General features: G+C 43.1%; 1 protein-coding gene across 7 annotated transcripts in view; it reads left to right on the forward strand.

Moving 5' to 3' along the window:
• LOC141765143 (endonuclease V-like) overlaps positions 1 to 18476 on the forward strand; it is a 202013-nt gene that overhangs the window by 109355 nt on the left and 74182 nt on the right. For 6 of the 7 annotated variants that reach the window (XR_012593387.1, XR_012593388.1, XM_074631131.1 and 3 more), the window contains 2 exons: positions 6416 to 6484; positions 6676 to 6804. Coding sequence is in view for 4 of the 7 variants with exons in the window: in XM_074631131.1 (XP_074487232.1) it covers positions 6416 to 6484; positions 6676 to 6804 (198 nt within the window). In the remaining 3 variants the exon portion in view is untranslated. Of the gene's footprint in view, positions 1 to 2569; positions 2721 to 6415; positions 6485 to 6675; positions 6805 to 18476 lie in introns of all 7 variants that reach the window. The other variant, XR_012593389.1, reaches the window with a different exon arrangement.

Below are 18476 nucleotides of genomic sequence, written 5' to 3' on the forward strand. Positions count from 1 at the left end.
GGCGTCGGCATTTGAGCGCCTGGTAGGAAATAAGCTGTGAAGTAATCTGTGAAACACAAGCCATATCAGGCTCTCTACCAACTTTTTAGAAAATTAGCCCGTAAGAAATAAGATTAGCCATTCCCGGATCTACACCGCCACGTACCACTGACAAGCAGTGTACTGCCATACTCAATTAGATGTCAGAGAGAGTTTCCAAAAACACACTGAGAGTTTTCAAACACCAACAAGCAGCCTGAGAAGTGTTTCTGAAGGTTACAGAGAGAACTCTCTCTCAGTTGCTGTAATTAAAGGTGTGTGTGTTTGTCTTCATCAGACAGTAAAAGCAAACATTAAAAGCAAACATAAAAACATTCAAATCAAAAATATAGACAAATAAATGGATCATAAAGTGCAGGTGACATGATTATGGTTCAGCTAGTGTCCTCAGCCTTTTGGGAGGGCGGGGGGGGGGGTTCTACACACCTGACTGCCTGTGGGTAAAAGCTATTCCGTAGTCTGTTTGTGTGTTTTAATTGTCCTGTATCTCCTTCCGGAGGGAAGGGGAGTAAACAGTCCATGTCCAGGGTGGGTGGGGTCTTTAGAAATACAGCTGGCTTTCTTGCGGAGCCGGCCAGCGTATATGTCACTGAGGGGGGAAAGGAAAAGGACTGAGGACTCACCCCTGTGGTGTTCCAGTGCTCAGGGTCAGAGTGGCTGAGGTGTGGCCCCCCCATCCTGACACACTGGGGTCTGTTCCTGAGGAAGTCCAGCACCCATGTGCTCAGTGAACTGCCTAAGCCCAAGTTGCTCAGTTTTTGAACCAGTTTGTGTGGAATTATTGTGTTGAAAGCAGAACTGAAATCAACAAACAGCATCCTTACATATGTGTTGTTGTGATCCAGGTGTGTAAGGGCTGCGTGAAGAGCTGTTGTGATTGCATCATCCGTCGATCTGTTTGTCCGATAAGCAAACTGGTGTTGGTCAAGATCGGCAGGGATGACAGTTTTTATGTAGGAGAAAACCAGTCTCTCGAAACATTTTGTGATTATGGGGGTTAGAGCAACTGGCCGATAGTCATTCAGGCAGTTTTCACCACAGGTTTTCTTGGGTACAGGGACGATGGTGGTTGCCTTACGGCATGTGGGAACAACAGACTGTTCAAGCGAGAGGTTGAAGATGGTGGTTAAATACCCCTGTTAGCTGGTCTGCACAGTCCTTAATGATTCGTCCGGAGACCCCATCCGGTCCTGTCGCTTTCCTGATGTTGACTATGCGCAGGACGGATCTGACCTGGTGGTGTTGGAGCTTTATCGGTTGGTCCTTCTCTGGTAGTGCAGGCTGGATGTTGGTTTCCTTGTTTTCCCGGTCGAACCGAGCGAAGAAGTGATTCAGGGTATCAGGAAGAGTGTTGTCTGTGGGACTTAAGGCTGTACGGTTGTCTTTGTAGCCAGTGATGGTTTTTATCCCCTGCAACATGCACTTGGAGTCGTTGTTCTTAAAGTGCTCCTCTATGCGCTGTTTATATCTGTGTTTGGCCTCCCTGATCCTCCTCCTCAGTCTCCTTTGCGCCTCTTTGTATTCCTGCGAGGTCCCAGATTTAAAGGCAGAGTCCCGTGCTCTGAGCAGGGTCCACACCTCGCCGTTGAGCCACGGTTTCTGATTCGGAAAGACTTTGATGTTTTTTGTCCCAGCCACACCTTCAGCACAAAAGTTTATGTAGGAGTGGACAGCCGTTGTGTGTCCCTCCAAATCTGTCTCCTCAGCAAATATATCCCAGTCTGTGGTATCAAAACAGTCCTGTAGAGCTGAGGTGGCTTCCTCAGTCCACACCTGAACTGTTTTAATGGATGGTTTCTGTCTACAGATCAGGGGTTTATATGTTGGAGTCAGAGACAGGGACAGATGGTCTGACAGTCCATATGTGGGAGTGGAGTGGCTTTATAGGAATCTGGAATTCCGGGTCGGACTTGGTCCAGTTTGTTTTTCTCTCTTGTAGGGAAGTTTACATTTTTGAAGAACTTCAGCATGACAGATGTTAAATTGTCATGGTTGAAGTCTCCTGCTGCAATAACAAGGCTGTCTGGTTGTGCTGACATGTAGTTGTTTATGGACCTCTGTAGCTGCTCCAAGGCTAGCTTAGCGTTAGCATGTGGTGGTATATAGACAGCTGTTATCATGACAGATGTAAACTCCCACATCTCAGCATCAGATATTCTCTCTCCAGGGAACAGTGTGTCTCAGTAACCCTGGCGTCAGTACACCAGCTGCTGTTGATGTAGATACAAAGTCCTCCACCTCTGCTCTTAGCGGAGTGAACGCTCCGCTCCGTTAACAACGCAGCCCGCTAGCTCGATAGCAGCGTCCGCGGTGTGCGAGTCCAGCCAAGTCTCTGTTATTAACATCACACAGTACTCCAGCAGCGCGATGTAATCCTCAGTCCTAACTCATCCATCTTGCTGTCGAGTGACTGGGTATTGGCAAGGAAGAGGCTTGGTATCGCCGGTTTGTAGGGGTTAGCCTTTAGCTTAGCTCGTAGCCTCCGTCTCTTACCCCTCCTGCGTCTTCTGTGACGCTGCCGTCTACGCAGAGTCCCCGGGGCAACGCTGGTTCCTCCTTCCCAGGGAGAACGCCGTATCTCCAGTGGAATAAAGTTACTATTCTTGTGCGGGGCGCAAAGTTTGTCTGCCACGTTAAGCAACTCTGCCTTGCTGTATTGCAGATATCCCTCTATCACTCTGGTGAGAAGGCATACACACACTACAAACACACATACACTGCCAAAACGAGAGTACTGGGTTGCTGTGTCTGACCGCGCCGCCGCCATGTTTAAGAGTAACAGTAAGTTTAACAGTACACTACAAGATGATTCTGAGAACATGTGAGGAGAGAAATAGTCATTACAGTAACAGAATATTGATCCATATTTGATCACCGCTGCCTAGTTTGACCTTTTGATTGGAGTTCGCGAGTGATTGACAGCTGCTCAGAGACAGCGAGCCTGCAGCTTGGCTCTGATTGGTAGTTTTCCTCCGGTCTGTGAAATCTTGCAGATGCCGTTAGGAGCACCGGAGGACACCGGAGGACACCGGAGGACAAAGAGGAACATGATTTTTTTTCAGATTACCTGTCTCATGTACTACTGTCAGGATATAGCGACTGTTTTATAAAAATAACTTTTTTTAATCATATTTGCTCCATTTCTACCCCCTGCTGCTTTAAGTCAACTACAGTCAGCGTCCCGTTGCTCGCGCTTGTGTTTGTAGTACGTAGACGTGAGCGAGCATCGGTCAAAACAGTGAGGCGACACACATGAGAATGAATATGATTGACAGGCATCACGTTGATTACCGTGAGCAGTCATATTCCTTTTTTGCAAGACGGGCTTCACTAGATATAACTTTAATCATATTTGCTCCATTTCTACCCACGACAGCTTTAAGATGAAGTATGTACAGTCAACCTACAACAACCAGTGTGGCCATTAAAGCAGTGGTTCTCATCGAGGGGTCCTGGGACCCTTAGGGGTCCTTGAGGGAGTTCCGGGGGGTCCCCAGAAAAATGGGGAATAGTTTATTTTCACTATTTAAATCACTAAAGAAGTGAGCCCAATGTGAGTAAGAGTCCTAAAAGTGACTATTCTGATCACAGGTTATCGCTTCAACTGTAGTTCACCACTAAAGAATTCTGGTCTTATTCATATCTAACAACCAAAATCTTTTCAGATGGAGGTCCCTGAAGTGAACCTAATGTGTATCAATTTAGGGGTGCTTGTCACGAAAAAGGTTGAGAACCACTGCATCCTTGAAGTGAAGTGTCCTTGAACAGAACAGTCCACTCCAGCTGCACAGTTGTCCTGCAGCTGAATGCCCAGCAGATGTGAACGTAATGTGTCTGTGCTTGAATAGAATCAGGGGAGTGCGGTGTGTTTTTATCTGCTCAGTCTGAGACAAAACAAAAAGAATGAAAGAGGAGAAAAAAATAAATATTTTCCTCCACTTTGTCCTCGACGTACTCAGCTCAGCGTCCTTCAGAGCCTACGTCCTCTGTATTTGTCTTTCCCTCCTCTCTTTCTCCCTCTATTTCGCTTTCTTCACCTCCAGTTTATCTCCCCTCCTCCACCACTCCATCCCCCTTCTCCCTTCTTTTTCTCCCATCTCATCTCTTTTTCTTTTTTCCCTCTCTGTCTCTCTTTGTCTCTCTCTCTCTCTCTCTCTCTCTCTCTCTCTCTCTCTCTCACTGATAGCCTGGCTGTAACTCAAACTAGTGTGTTATTGATGACTTGCTCTGTCTTTCTGACTTCTGCTATCCTGCTCCAGTCCTACTCTTTCTTCACAGGAGCCAAACCGCTCTCTCTCTCTCTCTCTCTCTCTCTCTCTCTCTCTCTCTCTCTCTCTCTCTCTCACACACACACACACACACACGCTGTTGGCCTCATCCCAGCCGGGATCGGAGGCCCCGTGCGGCCCCTCCTGTCTCCCTGCTGGCTGCTTGCTGTAATCAGTCATAGTAGAGCAGACACCCCATCCATCATGGAGGCTAAGCTCCCTTCATCGCTCTGGCCCATAACCCATAGCACACCTGTCAACAGCGGCCGCCCACATCACTACATCTGACTTTGCACCGTCTCTTCGACTGTGAGACCAAAACTTTACATCCTATAGAAATAAAAAAGATTTTAAAATGGAGCTCATCATCCACTAATCAGAGATATGAAGTATGTTCCAGGTTTAGTCTAATTTAGGATTTTTATTAAAGAGCCAATAGTAGCTAGTCAGTGTCATCAAGTCTGATTTAACTGTTGGGCTATTTTTTTCTTCGTATGACTGATTTAATACTAGACTAATAGGAAGCCACTATGGATGGTCATGCTATTCTCAGGCTCAAGGAGTGATACGATAGCCAGAGAGAATCAAAAAAAAAATTTTTTATTATGAATGTTTATGAGATAATTGTCTCGATAGCATCTCAGTGGCAGCTATGAAGGGAGCTGGTTAGATGCTAACAAGAATCATACAATGCTGTACTTCCTATCTTCTTCAGCCCAGGAAACATCAGATGAAAAGATTATCCCTGTCCTGTCCTTTAATATCTGATGGTACAAAGTCTGACTTATATTTACCTAAATGTCGATTGAATATGTATCTGACACATTGAAATAGCAGCTGTAGACTGCTGACTTTGGCACACCTTATTTTTCTGGAGTTTATTGATAGGGTGGTTGCTTCAAACCTATTAAAGGGATAGTATGTATGGTTTGTATGAGGTACTTATTCATAGTAGGTGTATATCTTACAGTAGCTGACGGTCGGTGTGCCCCCAGTTTGGAGAAACAGACATGAGTACCGACACCGGAGCAAAGCAATACAATGCCGTGGACGGGGACGGCAGAAAAATTTATTTTAGCCACCTAAAAGAATTAATATCAGTTTTAGTGTTTGCTATATTAAGAATATTTTCTCCGCGTTATCTTGCCGTTAGACTGAAAGTGAAACTTATATGCTCTCTCCAAAGCCAGCAGGCTCAGATTACAAAATCAGTATAGATACGATTCACTTTCAGTTCGCCGGTGTCCTCCGGTGCTCCAAAACGGCATCTGCAGGATTTCACAGACCGGAGGAAAACAACCAATCACAGCCGAGCTGGAGCCTTGTCGTCTCTGAGCAGCTGTCAATCACTCCCCAACTCCGATCAAACGGTCAAACTAGGCAGCTCTGATCAAATATGAATCAATATTCTGTTACTGTAATTGTAGTGTACTGTTAAACTGTAAAATGAGAGTTTGTGACATGGCCACACCATGTTGAGATCAGTTGAGGAAATACAAAGCACCGCCCACCAGCCGGAGCAAACTTTCTCATTTTACAGCTAAACAGTACACTACAAGATGATTCTGAGAAAATCTGAGGAGAGAAATAGACATTACAGATTACTTGATTACTAGACATTACTTGATTGGAGTTTGCGAGTGATTGACAGCTGCCTCTGTTGAATGAACAGCCAATAGGAACGCTCTCTCTCTGAAATGACCTGTGATTGGTCACAGTCTCCCGTCTCGGGCTAGATGTTCTAAAGCCTGAAAACAGAGCCATTAGGAGGAGCAGAAGTCTAGTTTTCTCTCAGAACACTTGAATTACAATATGCTGAAAGGTTATTATGGAATATTTGCCCAATGATGACAAAAATATTCTGCCTACCCTCGCTTTAATTTGCCACCTTTCAAAAAAATACCATAGTTAATTCTTAGTTTGCAGTTTTAAAATATACCACAGCTCCAAATGTGGTAGGCCATGAAGTGAAGTCACACAGGTTACAGAACAAAAGAGAGTGAGAAGCCTCCACAGCAGGTTAATAGTTTCTTTCAGCTGGCTGCTATTTGTATTGGCGTGCTGTGCATCTTTTTTTGACTTTGATTTTTGTTTCCTTGCCTCCGCAGATAGCTGCTCTGCAGAAAGGAGGAGACAGCTTCCCACTCACAGCCGCCTCAGGCAAAGTGCTTGGAAAGGTGCGGCTAAGGACAGACACACAAACAAATAGAAACAAATATTTTAACAAAGGTGTTGTTTAGTTGCTGCTCACTTCACAGAGCACCCACCCTGCTGAAAGTCAAACTCAACAAAATGTGTCTGACGATCTCAATCACAGAGAGGGAGGAACGTGGTCAAAGTTACGAGGGACTTTTCTTTCTGTGTCCAGGCACTGCGAAGCTCCGACAAGAGCTCTAAGCCGGTGTACGTGTCCGTTGGCCACAAGATCAGTGTGGACACGGCTGTACGCCTCACACACTCCTGCTGCTGCTACCGCGTCCCAGAGCCCATCAGACAGGTACACACACACACACACACACACACACACACACACACACACTGCCAGTCACCAATCAGGACTGTGCGGCAGAGCTGTCCTGTAGAAAAGGCACAGCGAGAAGCAAAAGATTCAGTGATCAGATGAAAGTTGAGCTCCTCAGCAGAACGAGCGGCGCTCATCACTTGCGTAACAGCGTCCTGCTGTGAAGCGGGGAGGTGTGAACATCACGCTGTGTGTTTCAGCAGCCGGGCCTGGGAGACTTGTAAGAATACAGGGTACAATATATGCAGCCAAATTAGGGATGCTCAGAATTAAATTTTTTTTTTTATTATTATCTTTCCAGTAGCAATGTAGAAACACCAGTTTCAATAATACAATACGATGCTCAAGTCAAGTCAAAGTTTACTGTAGCCCAATATCACAAAGTATGCCTCAAAGGGCTGTACATATAGTAAAAACAGCAACACAACAAACATATAACTATATACAAAGCATTATAAACGGAAAAGTTAGACACACACAGTATATACAATAAAAACAATAGCAACATGAGCAGAATATACACAAATGAACAGAATTTTAAGTTGGATAACCGTAATTAGTATTTTAGGCAGACTAAGTGAGGTTGAAGGCTGATGTGTTTTGAGTTTACTTTTGAATGATTCGCCTGAGGTAGCCTCTCAAATTTGGGGAGGAAGATGATTCCAAATAAGGGGGGCTTGGTAAGACAAGGCCCTACCACCAAGCCCCCAGGAACAGAGCCGGTCGTTGATGCCAAACGGCGGTACTACAACTTCCGTGTCCGTCACATGATGCCATTGGGCCCAAAAAGACTTTTTCCCATAGACTTACATTGGGAAAGACACGTCTGTAACTCAACGGATAATTTTTTTTGAGGTGAATCAACTTCCCACTATGAACGCTCTAATAGTCTTTATTTAGCCATTTTGGCTTCTTGCGCCACTGAGCAACTCTCATAGGAATGAACGGGGCCCCGCCTCCAGCTCTCTTAATACATCCATACCTACCACCTACTGATGTTTTATTTATTTTTAGAATAGTTAGGAGACCGGCATTTTGAGATGGTAAAACCCTAGCAGGTATATGAGCAGTGACTAGAGGTGATAAGTAGGTTGGTGTAAGTCTGTATAATATTTTATAAGTTAAAAGTAGGATCTTGAAGTCTGATCTAGCATGTACAGGGAGCCGATGTAATGAGATAAGAATAGGGGTAATATGGTCAAATTTTCTAGTTTTGGTAAATATCCTGCAGCAATATTTTGTACAAGTTGTAGTTTGCTAATAGTTGATTTAGGTAAATCAGAGAAAAGTGTATTGCAGTATCAAGCCTACATGAGAAAAATGCATGAAAAAGTGTTTCAGCATCAGCCATGGAAAGAATGGGACGATTCTTGGCAATGTTTCTTAAGTGGAAGTCTTTGTAATATTGTTGATATGCTATTCAAAGGAGATATTAGGATCAAATAGGACACCAAGATATCTAATATAAGGGCTTTGTGAAATTGTAGAACCAGCTATTTGTACAGTGAGATCACAGAATTTATTTCTAATTTGCTTTGCACCAAGAATTAGCATTTCAATTTTTGTCAGCATTTTAATGAAGGAAGTTTGGTGACATCCATTGTTTGATTTCTGATATGCATTCTTCCAGTTTCACCAGCTGATGACAGGCGTTAGGCTTAAAGCCCCCCTCCAGTGTATTTTGGCATTTCTATGATATTTCATATGTATTTGAGTCATTTCCTGACTGAGTTGATGAGCCGCACTGTTCTGACAAATAACTTAATCTTGTGCTCAAAGTAAAAAAGAAAAGAAAAAAGGGTTGTAGGAAAAATGGGCTAATATGACGTATGACTATAGTAGAAGCTGCAGGTCATACGTCATCTTCCAAGCTGCAGGTCACTCATGATCGTTTGAGTCTGAACAGCAACAAACTGTTAAATCTGTTTATCTGTCTGTCAGTTTGTCTTTGTAGTTACTTAGCTAGTTAGATGTAGTTAGCTAACTCAACTTGTTGCATTAACTAACTGAGGGTTTTTATTTCATTTTTCAGTTTCCTCCACCTTAGTTTAGTGTGTTTATTTTTACAACGGCATTTGTGTGTGTGCTGTGAACGGGTGTATCAACGCAGTAGATTACGCAAAATCCCACCGCCAGAATTAGGACGACACACTGACCGTCTCTCTCACTCACTCTCTTCTTTACCGTCTCCTCCTCCTGGATATGAATCAATGGAAAACAGACGATACTGTTTTGGAGGTTTGCCGGACTTTAACAGGTCCGGATGATGGGGAGCGAAAAACTTTCAGCCTAAGAGAAAACAACAGAAAAGTCCCGTTAGAGAAATAAACAGATCACAGTGTAGCCCGGTTCGGTGTCGGTGCTGGGAGCTGAGGTGAGAGCAGCCGGTTTTAGCACCTCCAAAACATCCTGAAATGGCATTTCAAACGATGGACCTCTGCAACATGTCTATCCATCCTCTGGTATGCTGTGGCCGGCGTGCGGCGGTGCGGCAGTGCGGCTCCTCTGTTCAGCCCAGCAGCAGCTAGACGGCCGCCTCGCCAGGAGGAGACAGTGAAGAAGAGAATGACTGAGAGAGTCGATGTGTTGTGCTAATTGATACTTACCTACTTACAGTACTTACTTATTTACTTACTGATAAAACAGTAAATTCATCAAAGCTGGTTTCATCTAAACTGGGAAAAAGAAAAATGCAATCTGGTTGCCATGGTAATGAATTACGTCTGACTTTTAGCCACACCCCCATTCTATGTTTGAGAAAGAACGTTAACCAAAAAACAGGAATTAAAACTGGCTGGAGGGGGCTTTAATGAAGATGTAAAGTTGAGTATCATCTGCATAAGTGAAATGAGAACCTAGTTTGTAACTATTGATTAATGTACCAAGGGGCAACATGTCAGTTGTCAGGGACTGGTGTTACAAAGCTGCAGTGAAGAGTTTTTAGTTTCAATGTAGACAACCCCTTTTTGTGCCTTGCAGCATATTGCCACCTCTGTTGCTGTTGATATTATCCTAAAAATATGTTTGCACTGACATCATGTAGGTTTGTTAACAGCATTGGGTGAAACTGATGGCAATATATCATGAAAAACTCTGAAATATTTATTATCATAATGCTCTGCTCACTTACTGAGAACATCTTGTTAGTCACATATTTAATTTTATATATATATATGTATATGTACTGTATATATATATATATACATATGTACTGTATATGTATACATATGTATGTATATGTATATACAGTTTATATATGTATATATATACATATATATGTATATATACACCGTGTATGTGTGTGTGTGTGTTTATATATACAGTATATATATATATATACACACACACACATACACAGTATATATATATATATATAATATACTGTATATACATGTGTATCCGTCTACAAAAAGCATTGAATATCTTTCCCATTATTAATACACCAAAATTATGCAAAAGCAAATTTTTTCAAAATAAAGGTTGTAGTATAACCAGGAAGAGACCGTTGATGATGTGTGAAGTGATTTTGGTATCTCTACAGTGTATAATAATGAAGTTATTGAATATTTTTCTAGCAACTCTTTTCGGCATTACACTTTGTAGACGGTCCCTGACCACATGTCTCACAGCCGGCCGCGCATACAGACCATGGATGTATTTGTTACGTGTCCAGCTCAGAGGACGGCTGGTTGGCATTAAAATGAGCTTGTAGCTCGTTGTCTACCTTACTACGGTTAGAAAAAGCCCTCGTTGGTGTTTTAACAGCATTTCCTTTATGAGTTATTGATATGGGAAGTTCAAATCTGTCAATATTTTTCCAACTTTAGTGAACTAGTTTAGTTCTGCATTTCTCTTCCATGATGCAAAAGTGAATAAACTCTTCATCTGTAGAACGGTGTTGAACTTGTTTACCAGTATTATTTTGGCCCGTGGTACACTCATTCACCAGGGTGTTAATTATCTCCTCATTATTTAGGATTGCTGATACTAGATTTCGTGCTGACTCGCTCATAGTGACACACACGTGTAGCAGCACCAAGATCTGTACGGATAATGACCTAAAACACAAGACGGTAGCAGCGCCGTGATGACGTCAGATTTCATTCCATATTCTCAGAGTTTCATTCAATATATTCAGGATTTCATTCAATATATTCAGGATTTCATTCAATATATTCAGGATTTCATTCAATATATTCAGAGTTTCATTCAATATATTCAGGATTTCATTCAATATATTCAGAGTTTCATTCAATATATTCAGGATTTCATTCAATATATTCAGGCTTCATTCAATATATCCAGGATTTCATTCCAAATATTCAGAGTTTCATTCCATATATTTAGGCTTCATTCAATATATTCAGGATTTCATTCCATATTCTCACATTTCACATTATATATATAATTATTTCCTGAACGGCATGCCATAATATATATATAAACTGGGAAAAAAAAGTTTGGAAACTTGTGTTTGATGGATTATTTCTCTGTTGTTACAATGCTAATTGGCATTGTATTTTACATTGTTGGAAAGCCTGTTCATTTACCTTCACAATGATGTCCAACTTGTAAGGATCATGCATTTGTGGGATGAGCAGCACAGTTGATTATGTGGGTAGCGCCCAAGAAAAAATTGCCAAAATGCTCTGCAAATGGTAAACAGTGAATTCTCCTGTTGGTGTTGACTCTTGTTTTGAGTTGTTTGGTGGATTGGATGATTGAACTCTCTATCAGTAACAAGGAACAAACAAGACATATTGGCTATTTTACACTTTATTCATTTAATACACCATCAGGAGCCTCAGTAGCGGTGGAAGATCCATACGCAGCCACAACAGCCTGGCACCTCCTCCTCATGCTGGTCACCAACCTGGTCACACGTTGCTGTGGGACGGCGATCCATTCCTCAACCAGGATTGGTTGCAGGTCAGCCAGCGTGGTTGTGTTGGTCACTCTAACACGTACAGCACGCCCAAGCTGATCCTACAAGTGTTGAATTGGGTTGAGGTGTGGACTCTTGGCAGGCCGTTCCATTCTCTCTACTCCCACATTGTGGAGGTAGTCTGTGATAACCCTGGCTCTGTGGGGGCAAGCGTTGTCATCTTGGAGGATGAAGTTAGGTGCCAGATTGTGGAGATATGGGCTGCAGAATCTCATCCTGATATATCACTGCATTGAGATGGCCTTCAATGATGACAAGCCTTGTTTTGCCAGTGAGGAGATGCCCCCCCACACCATGACACTGCCCCCACTAGAAAGCTGTTACTCCATCGGTGCAACAATCAGCATAGCGTTCTCTGCGTCGTCTCAATACTTTGACCCTGCCATCTAACTTTAGCAGACAGAACCTGGACCCATCACTGAACATGACATTCCCCCACATGTTCAGGTTCCATTGTCTGTGTTGTCGACACCAGCGCCAACGGGCCTGACGGTGAAGGGCAGTCATTGCAGGCTTCCTGGTAGCCTTATGAGAATACACTGTTTACCATTGGCAGAGCATTTTGGAACATTTTTCTTGGGCGCTACCCACATAATCAGCTGTGCTGCTCATCCCACAAGTGCATGATCCTTACAAGTTGGACATCATTGTGAAGGTAAATAAACAGGCTTTCCAACCATGTAAAATACAATGACAATTAGCATTGTAACAACAGAGAAATAATCCATCAAACACAAGTTTACTAACTTTTTTTCCCCAGTTTATATATATATACACACACACACACTTATTTTGTGCAGGGCAAGGCTAATTATTATAAAACTTCCAGTTATATATTTTCCTTGAATATTGTCTGGCATGTATTGGCAGGTATGGTTATTTAGGCTCATCTCTGAGCCAAACGTTGGAGAAGAGCTAACAGGATAACAGACACCTTGTGCTGGTGGGATGATTCATGTTTCAGCAGGACAGTGACAGGAAGCAGGCAGCAAATACAACATTTGAATACCCGCTATGCAACAACATGAAAGTCCTTGATGTTTACAGCCAAATCTCAGATATAGAGTGACAAAACTCCCTAGCTTTCTGTCAGCTTATGTGATGTATATGCAATGGGTTTATCAAAATTATCATTTGAATAGTGCCTGCATGTAAAAAGGATAGAGTGGATCACATTAATGCCTCTTGTACTGTCAGTCCCAGTAGATAAATGAGTGGAGAAACATAAAAAACACCAATGCCTCCACACTGAGTGGTTTGATAAGTTTGAAAATGATCTGAATCAGATGCTGTGGCCTTCACACAGTGCTCTCCACCCTCATCATCAGAACACCAAGTCAGGAAGAATGCTTTTCTTCCCTCCAGCAGAGTTTCAGAGACTTGGAGAGTCTATAAGGAGCACTGAAGCTGTTATGGAGGGTTGTAGTGGTCCAATATATTATGAATCCTATTGAAAATCATGGGGCGTTTCACAGGTTCGGATGATTATCTGTTAAATATTGACTCTTGGTGTTGTAACATGTTCCTTGAATTCAGTCTGCAACAACACAAACTGTGGTGGATTAAGGAGATTTATTAATGTAACAAATTCAAATCATGCAGCCATAGTCTGCCTTTCATCAAGGTTTAGAGTAAACATTTGTTATAATGCCTTAATTTGAACATTTAAATTGGCTATGTTACTAAAACAAACTAAAATAAAACTTCATACTGAGAGGTTCCTTTCCCCCCTTTATTTTATTGGCATCATAGACTGTATAAAAGCTTTCTGAAGAGAAAAAAAATTAATCTCAAAGTGGGCGGCTCCCGGCGTCTGCGGCCATCGCCACCTTAGCAGCGACGACTCCGGCTAATCCAAAAATGGGCAAAGCGCGGATGGAGCAGGCTGAATGAAGCCTGGGTGCTGTAATACGCCCACCTAGCTCCAAGCTACCAAGCTAGCTAAGGCTAACAAGCTAGGCTATATCACTTAAGAGAACGGGCTATAAGCACAAGCTACATGCTGATCTGTGTAGCCGGCTAACGTTAACTCGCACTACATGCAGATGAACGGAACCCGGTCTCACTCCATGCCGCAATGCACGGCCAACACACCGCCAAACGTCTGCAGACTTTGCCGGTGTGTTCTGAGCGGGTGTGGGGGTGAGGAGCTCTGTGTGCTGCAGCATGATGACGCATTGCTGATGGTTATTTTGGGTCCCCTGATACACAACCTACTGCTGATTTCAAACTCTGCACTGTGTAGTTCTTATTCTTTACTACTGGGTGACATTTCTGTGAATTTATGGCGGGGCTACCTTGTGATTGACAGGTCGTTACCACAGCGTTGTCCTGTCTGGGAGTTGTCAGCGTTTTTGTCTTACAACTTTAACCCTTTCACAGTGTGGTTTCAGTTCATGAAAGTTAATTGTAACATTTTTGGTCGCCTGAAAACGTCTAATTCAGAGTTTGGTTGTACTTAGCTCCACCCTCTCGTGCCACTTCAGGTTGCGAAAGCCAAGATGGAGACGGAGAAAATGCCGAACTCGAGGCTTCAAAGCGGCAGTCCACAATCCAATGTGTGCAGTTTATGTTCATTACAGGTTTCATGGGTATTGTCAAATCAGTAATAGTTTTTTCTTTTTTTTTTGCAAAAAAGGACTTTAAAGAATTTTGTCTGAAAACATAATCATCATCATCATAATCATCATCATCATAATCATTTCAAGTCATTTAGGAGGAGTTTGAACTGATCCCTCGTCCTGCCTCAGGCTCTTTGTCTTTCTGCCACTAGGCTGTGCTGTGCTTCTGCTGTTCAGTGGGCTTTTACTTCCAATGCACAGAAAACAAACATGCACACACACACACACACACACACACACACACACACACACACACACACACACACACACACACACACACACACACACACACACACGCACACACATCTCAAAATCGTTTTTTCGCCAGGGGAGCTGCAGTAGCAGTGGCTAACTCATCCCCTCCTGTGTGTGTGTTTATTTCATCAAAGTGTAAGTTTGATGTGTTTAGCTGGTGGGAGGAGGAGTAGGAGGAGGAGGAGGAGGAGGAGGAGGAGGAGGAGGAGGAGGAGGAGGAGGAGGAGGCGGCGGCGACGGCTCCGGCAGCCGCAGGGACTGAATGTGGACATCAGAGAGAAGCAGGGACACTCTCCCCTTCCTCCGGCCAATCACCGGCACTTCTGTCTTTATTTCTTTCTCTATCCAACTGTTTTCCTTTCTCTTCCTGACTTCCACATTACCTTTTTTCTCTCCATCTCCCACTTTTGCCCTGTGTCTTCTCTCCCTCTCCCTCTCTCTCCGGCAGATATTTTCTATTCTCTTTACTGCTGACATCACAGGAAAATCCAGCTCTGGTGAGTGTCATGTCCGGAGTTGAGTTTGTGTCTCTCTTTCGTGGGCAGAGCAAGATTCGTGTCCCTCAGGCCTGAGAAACCTCAGTTGCAACTTGTGGAGAAAAAAAATCAAAAAGCTGTCAATCTGACAGGAAGACTGTCTGAATTACGTAACAGTTGTCTTTCTGAATTTTGAAGATAAGCTGCAGTATACTAAACAAGTGTGCTCACACATGTGCAACAAAAGAAGAAAGCACACAAGGACATGCAAACACATACAGTTATATAAATGTGTGAAATGGATATACAGTATCTGCACGTATGCATACACAGAGGAGCGGTTAGATAAGGGCACAGTTCATGTTTATGTGTCCGGGAGAGAAACATTGAGGGCTTAATGGCATCGACAGGATGTGTAGCTGATATGGCATTCACATGCACAAACAGAGGTAGAAACCTATGGAGAGTAAGAATATTATAATGAAAGGTGTTCACAGTGCTAAATGTTTGTGTGAGGAGAAATGCTGATACTGGTATCATATACAGATAGATAGAACAAACAAAAAGTGTTATAGTGATGTGTTGGTCCACCACAAGCCTCCAGAACATCTCCAATGCTCCTTATAGATTCTCCAAGTCTCTGAAACTCTACTGGAGGGATGAACAGCATTCTTCCTAAAGATTTCCCCTCATTTGGTGTTTTGATGATGGTGGTGGAGAGCGCTGTCTAAAGACCCAGACACACCAACCCGACATCAGAGAACTAGTGGCGATGAAGGCAGACTGTTACGTCGCCTCACGTCTCCTTTGTCTTGACTTGACAGTTGTATTTGAACACATCCCATAGACGACCAGTTAGCACGTATGTTCAAAAAGGGAAACGGGAAGACCGAGGATGGCGGATATTCAAGCCGTTGTTATGATTTGTACATGAAACAAAGCAGCGTTTGCCGACCATTTTCACACCACTCTCACGCACCACTTAGCTTCATTCCAGATGTTCATGTTGCTGTGGAAATATCCGTGTGTTGGAACGATCAGATGAGATGAAGATGAAACATGAGAAGAGCCTTCTGTGTGTGTCCTCTTGACTTTACTCGTTGGCTTGCTTTCCTCACGTCCGTTTCTCTTCTTGTGCATTAATTTGCTTAAGCTGAACAGCCAATCAGAGTGATATCTCTCATTGACGAGCTCCGCCAACGTTTCAACATATTGAATCATCCGAAAAAACTCCAACACGGGCAGACTAGAGCCGACGGTGCGGGAAACACCGCAAAAACTAGGTCGACAGACGCTCACCGACGGCCCCAACGTCCGTCGGCCGACTGTCAGCTTGGTGTGTCAGGGCCATAACACGTCGCTCTAGAATCTCCCATGGGTGTTCAGCTGGGTTTACTGGTGACTGTGAAGGCCACAGCATATGACTCACCATTCAGTGAGCTATGTATGGTATCTGCATCTGCATTCATTATGTCTCTCCACTAATTTATTCATGTTTTCTCTTTAATTTGTCACCCACTGTATGTGAAAGAGACAGAGGTAATAGTGTTTATTAAATCTAAGCTAAGAAATATGCATAACATATTTAATATTAAAGCAAAGTGATGCATTCTGTACTAATTGATGGTTTAAAGGGAAAGGTCAGGTCAGTCCTGGGTTGTAGGCTACTACTCAGCTTTGTCAAATTGATGTCATCAGGGTTGTCAGATTATCAGATTGAGTTTGGAGACAACAACTGTATAACACCTAAGGCCTACATTACAAACTCTGGGCATGGATTTTGAAAGACATGGGCATGTACACGGCATTGAGGGTCTAATGAAAATCTGCTACATTGGTAGCATTTTGGGTTTTCAAATTGTGACACTGTGCACCCCCCTCAGATAAAACCGACACCACAGCCACCACCCAAACACCACCTTCCCTCCTCTTGGTAACAAAAAACACTTCATTTTGCAACTTCAAGTATTTGATTTGCCCCTGTGAGCTGCTACCCACTGCTGCAGCTGTTACTGCTGCCTGGACTGGTCAACGGGCCAAATCAGCAGCCAAACTACAATAAGTAACTTTTAGTTAGGTTCCTGTCCCTTTCATGTCACTGACTATCTTTGCCTCATACCTTTCCCTCCTCGCTCCCCCCCCCATTCAACTGACCGTTTGAACCCGTGCATTTTGCGAAGTGTTTGTTTTTAGAATTAATCTGTCTCTTGTAAGACCCCAACTTGTGTAAAACTAATACTGGAGTGCTACTCTATTAATCACCAACGCCTATAAAATGTATAAAATACTGTGAAGTACCCGGCAGGTTACTACGTCAAAACCCAGTTATTGTCAGAAAGTATAGCTGCTTTTGTTTAACTAGCAGTCCAAAATCCAACAGTATTCAATTGAACGCAGTATTAAATCAATTTATAATTGGGCGCCCCAGTAGTTCACCTGGTAAAGCGGGCGTCCCAAGTACCAAGACTGAGTCCTTACCGCAGCGGCCCGGGGTTTAAATTCGACCCGTGGCCCTTTGCTGCATGTCCTCTCTCTCTCCCCCTTTCACAACTATCACTGTCAAATAAAGGCAAAATGGCCAAAAAAATAATCTTAAAAAAATCAATTTACAATTATTGCAGTATTACATTTTCAATAGGTGATGACTATTAAAAATTACTACAAAGTTCTTGCGCACCAAACAGTTTTACTAATGGTGCTTTGAATCAAAAACGAATGAACTTATAATAATCGAAACACTTATACTGACTTTATTAATGACGTTTCGTCCTCAGACCTTCAAAAGGTAACTCATATAATGTTTGGATATATGGCTCACGTACTGTTTGTCTATATGAATTTGACCTGATGAAGATGTGAAGACGAAACATCTTTAAAGGTGCTAAATTTGGTATCCAGAGCATTAATATAGCATCAAACAACTATTGTCTATGTAAAGATACAGAGGAGTGATGTCTACCTGAGCAGAGACTGAAGTCACTCTCCCTCTGCGTGTGTTGTAATCTGAGTTTCTCTTTGCCTTGTTGACATAGCCGGGCTGGCCGTGCATGGCCGTGCATGCTTTTAGTACATGTTTGTAATTGTGAGCGTGACTCACTGGCTAGCACTCTGCACTGCGCTCATACGGCGGTTACTGCTGATATCGCCGTCCCGACCGATGCCGTTGATGCGGAAGCGTAGCACCCACCCTCCGGTTCCCCCTCAGGTTAACACTGGTATCTCTGTCAGCACTTTTTCTGTTGTTTGTTCTGTTAGCACCGTTAGCACCGTTAGCAGCTAGTCACCAGCTCATCGTCACCATGTTGAGAGCCGTTGAGATGCAATAGAAATGCTTGGAATCCCGTATTTAGC

The sequence above is a fragment of the Sebastes fasciatus genome, chromosome 3 (genome assembly GCF_043250625.1).
Source record: "Sebastes fasciatus isolate fSebFas1 chromosome 3, fSebFas1.pri, whole genome shotgun sequence".
NCBI classification, from domain to species: domain Eukaryota; kingdom Metazoa; phylum Chordata; class Actinopteri; order Perciformes; family Sebastidae; genus Sebastes; species Sebastes fasciatus.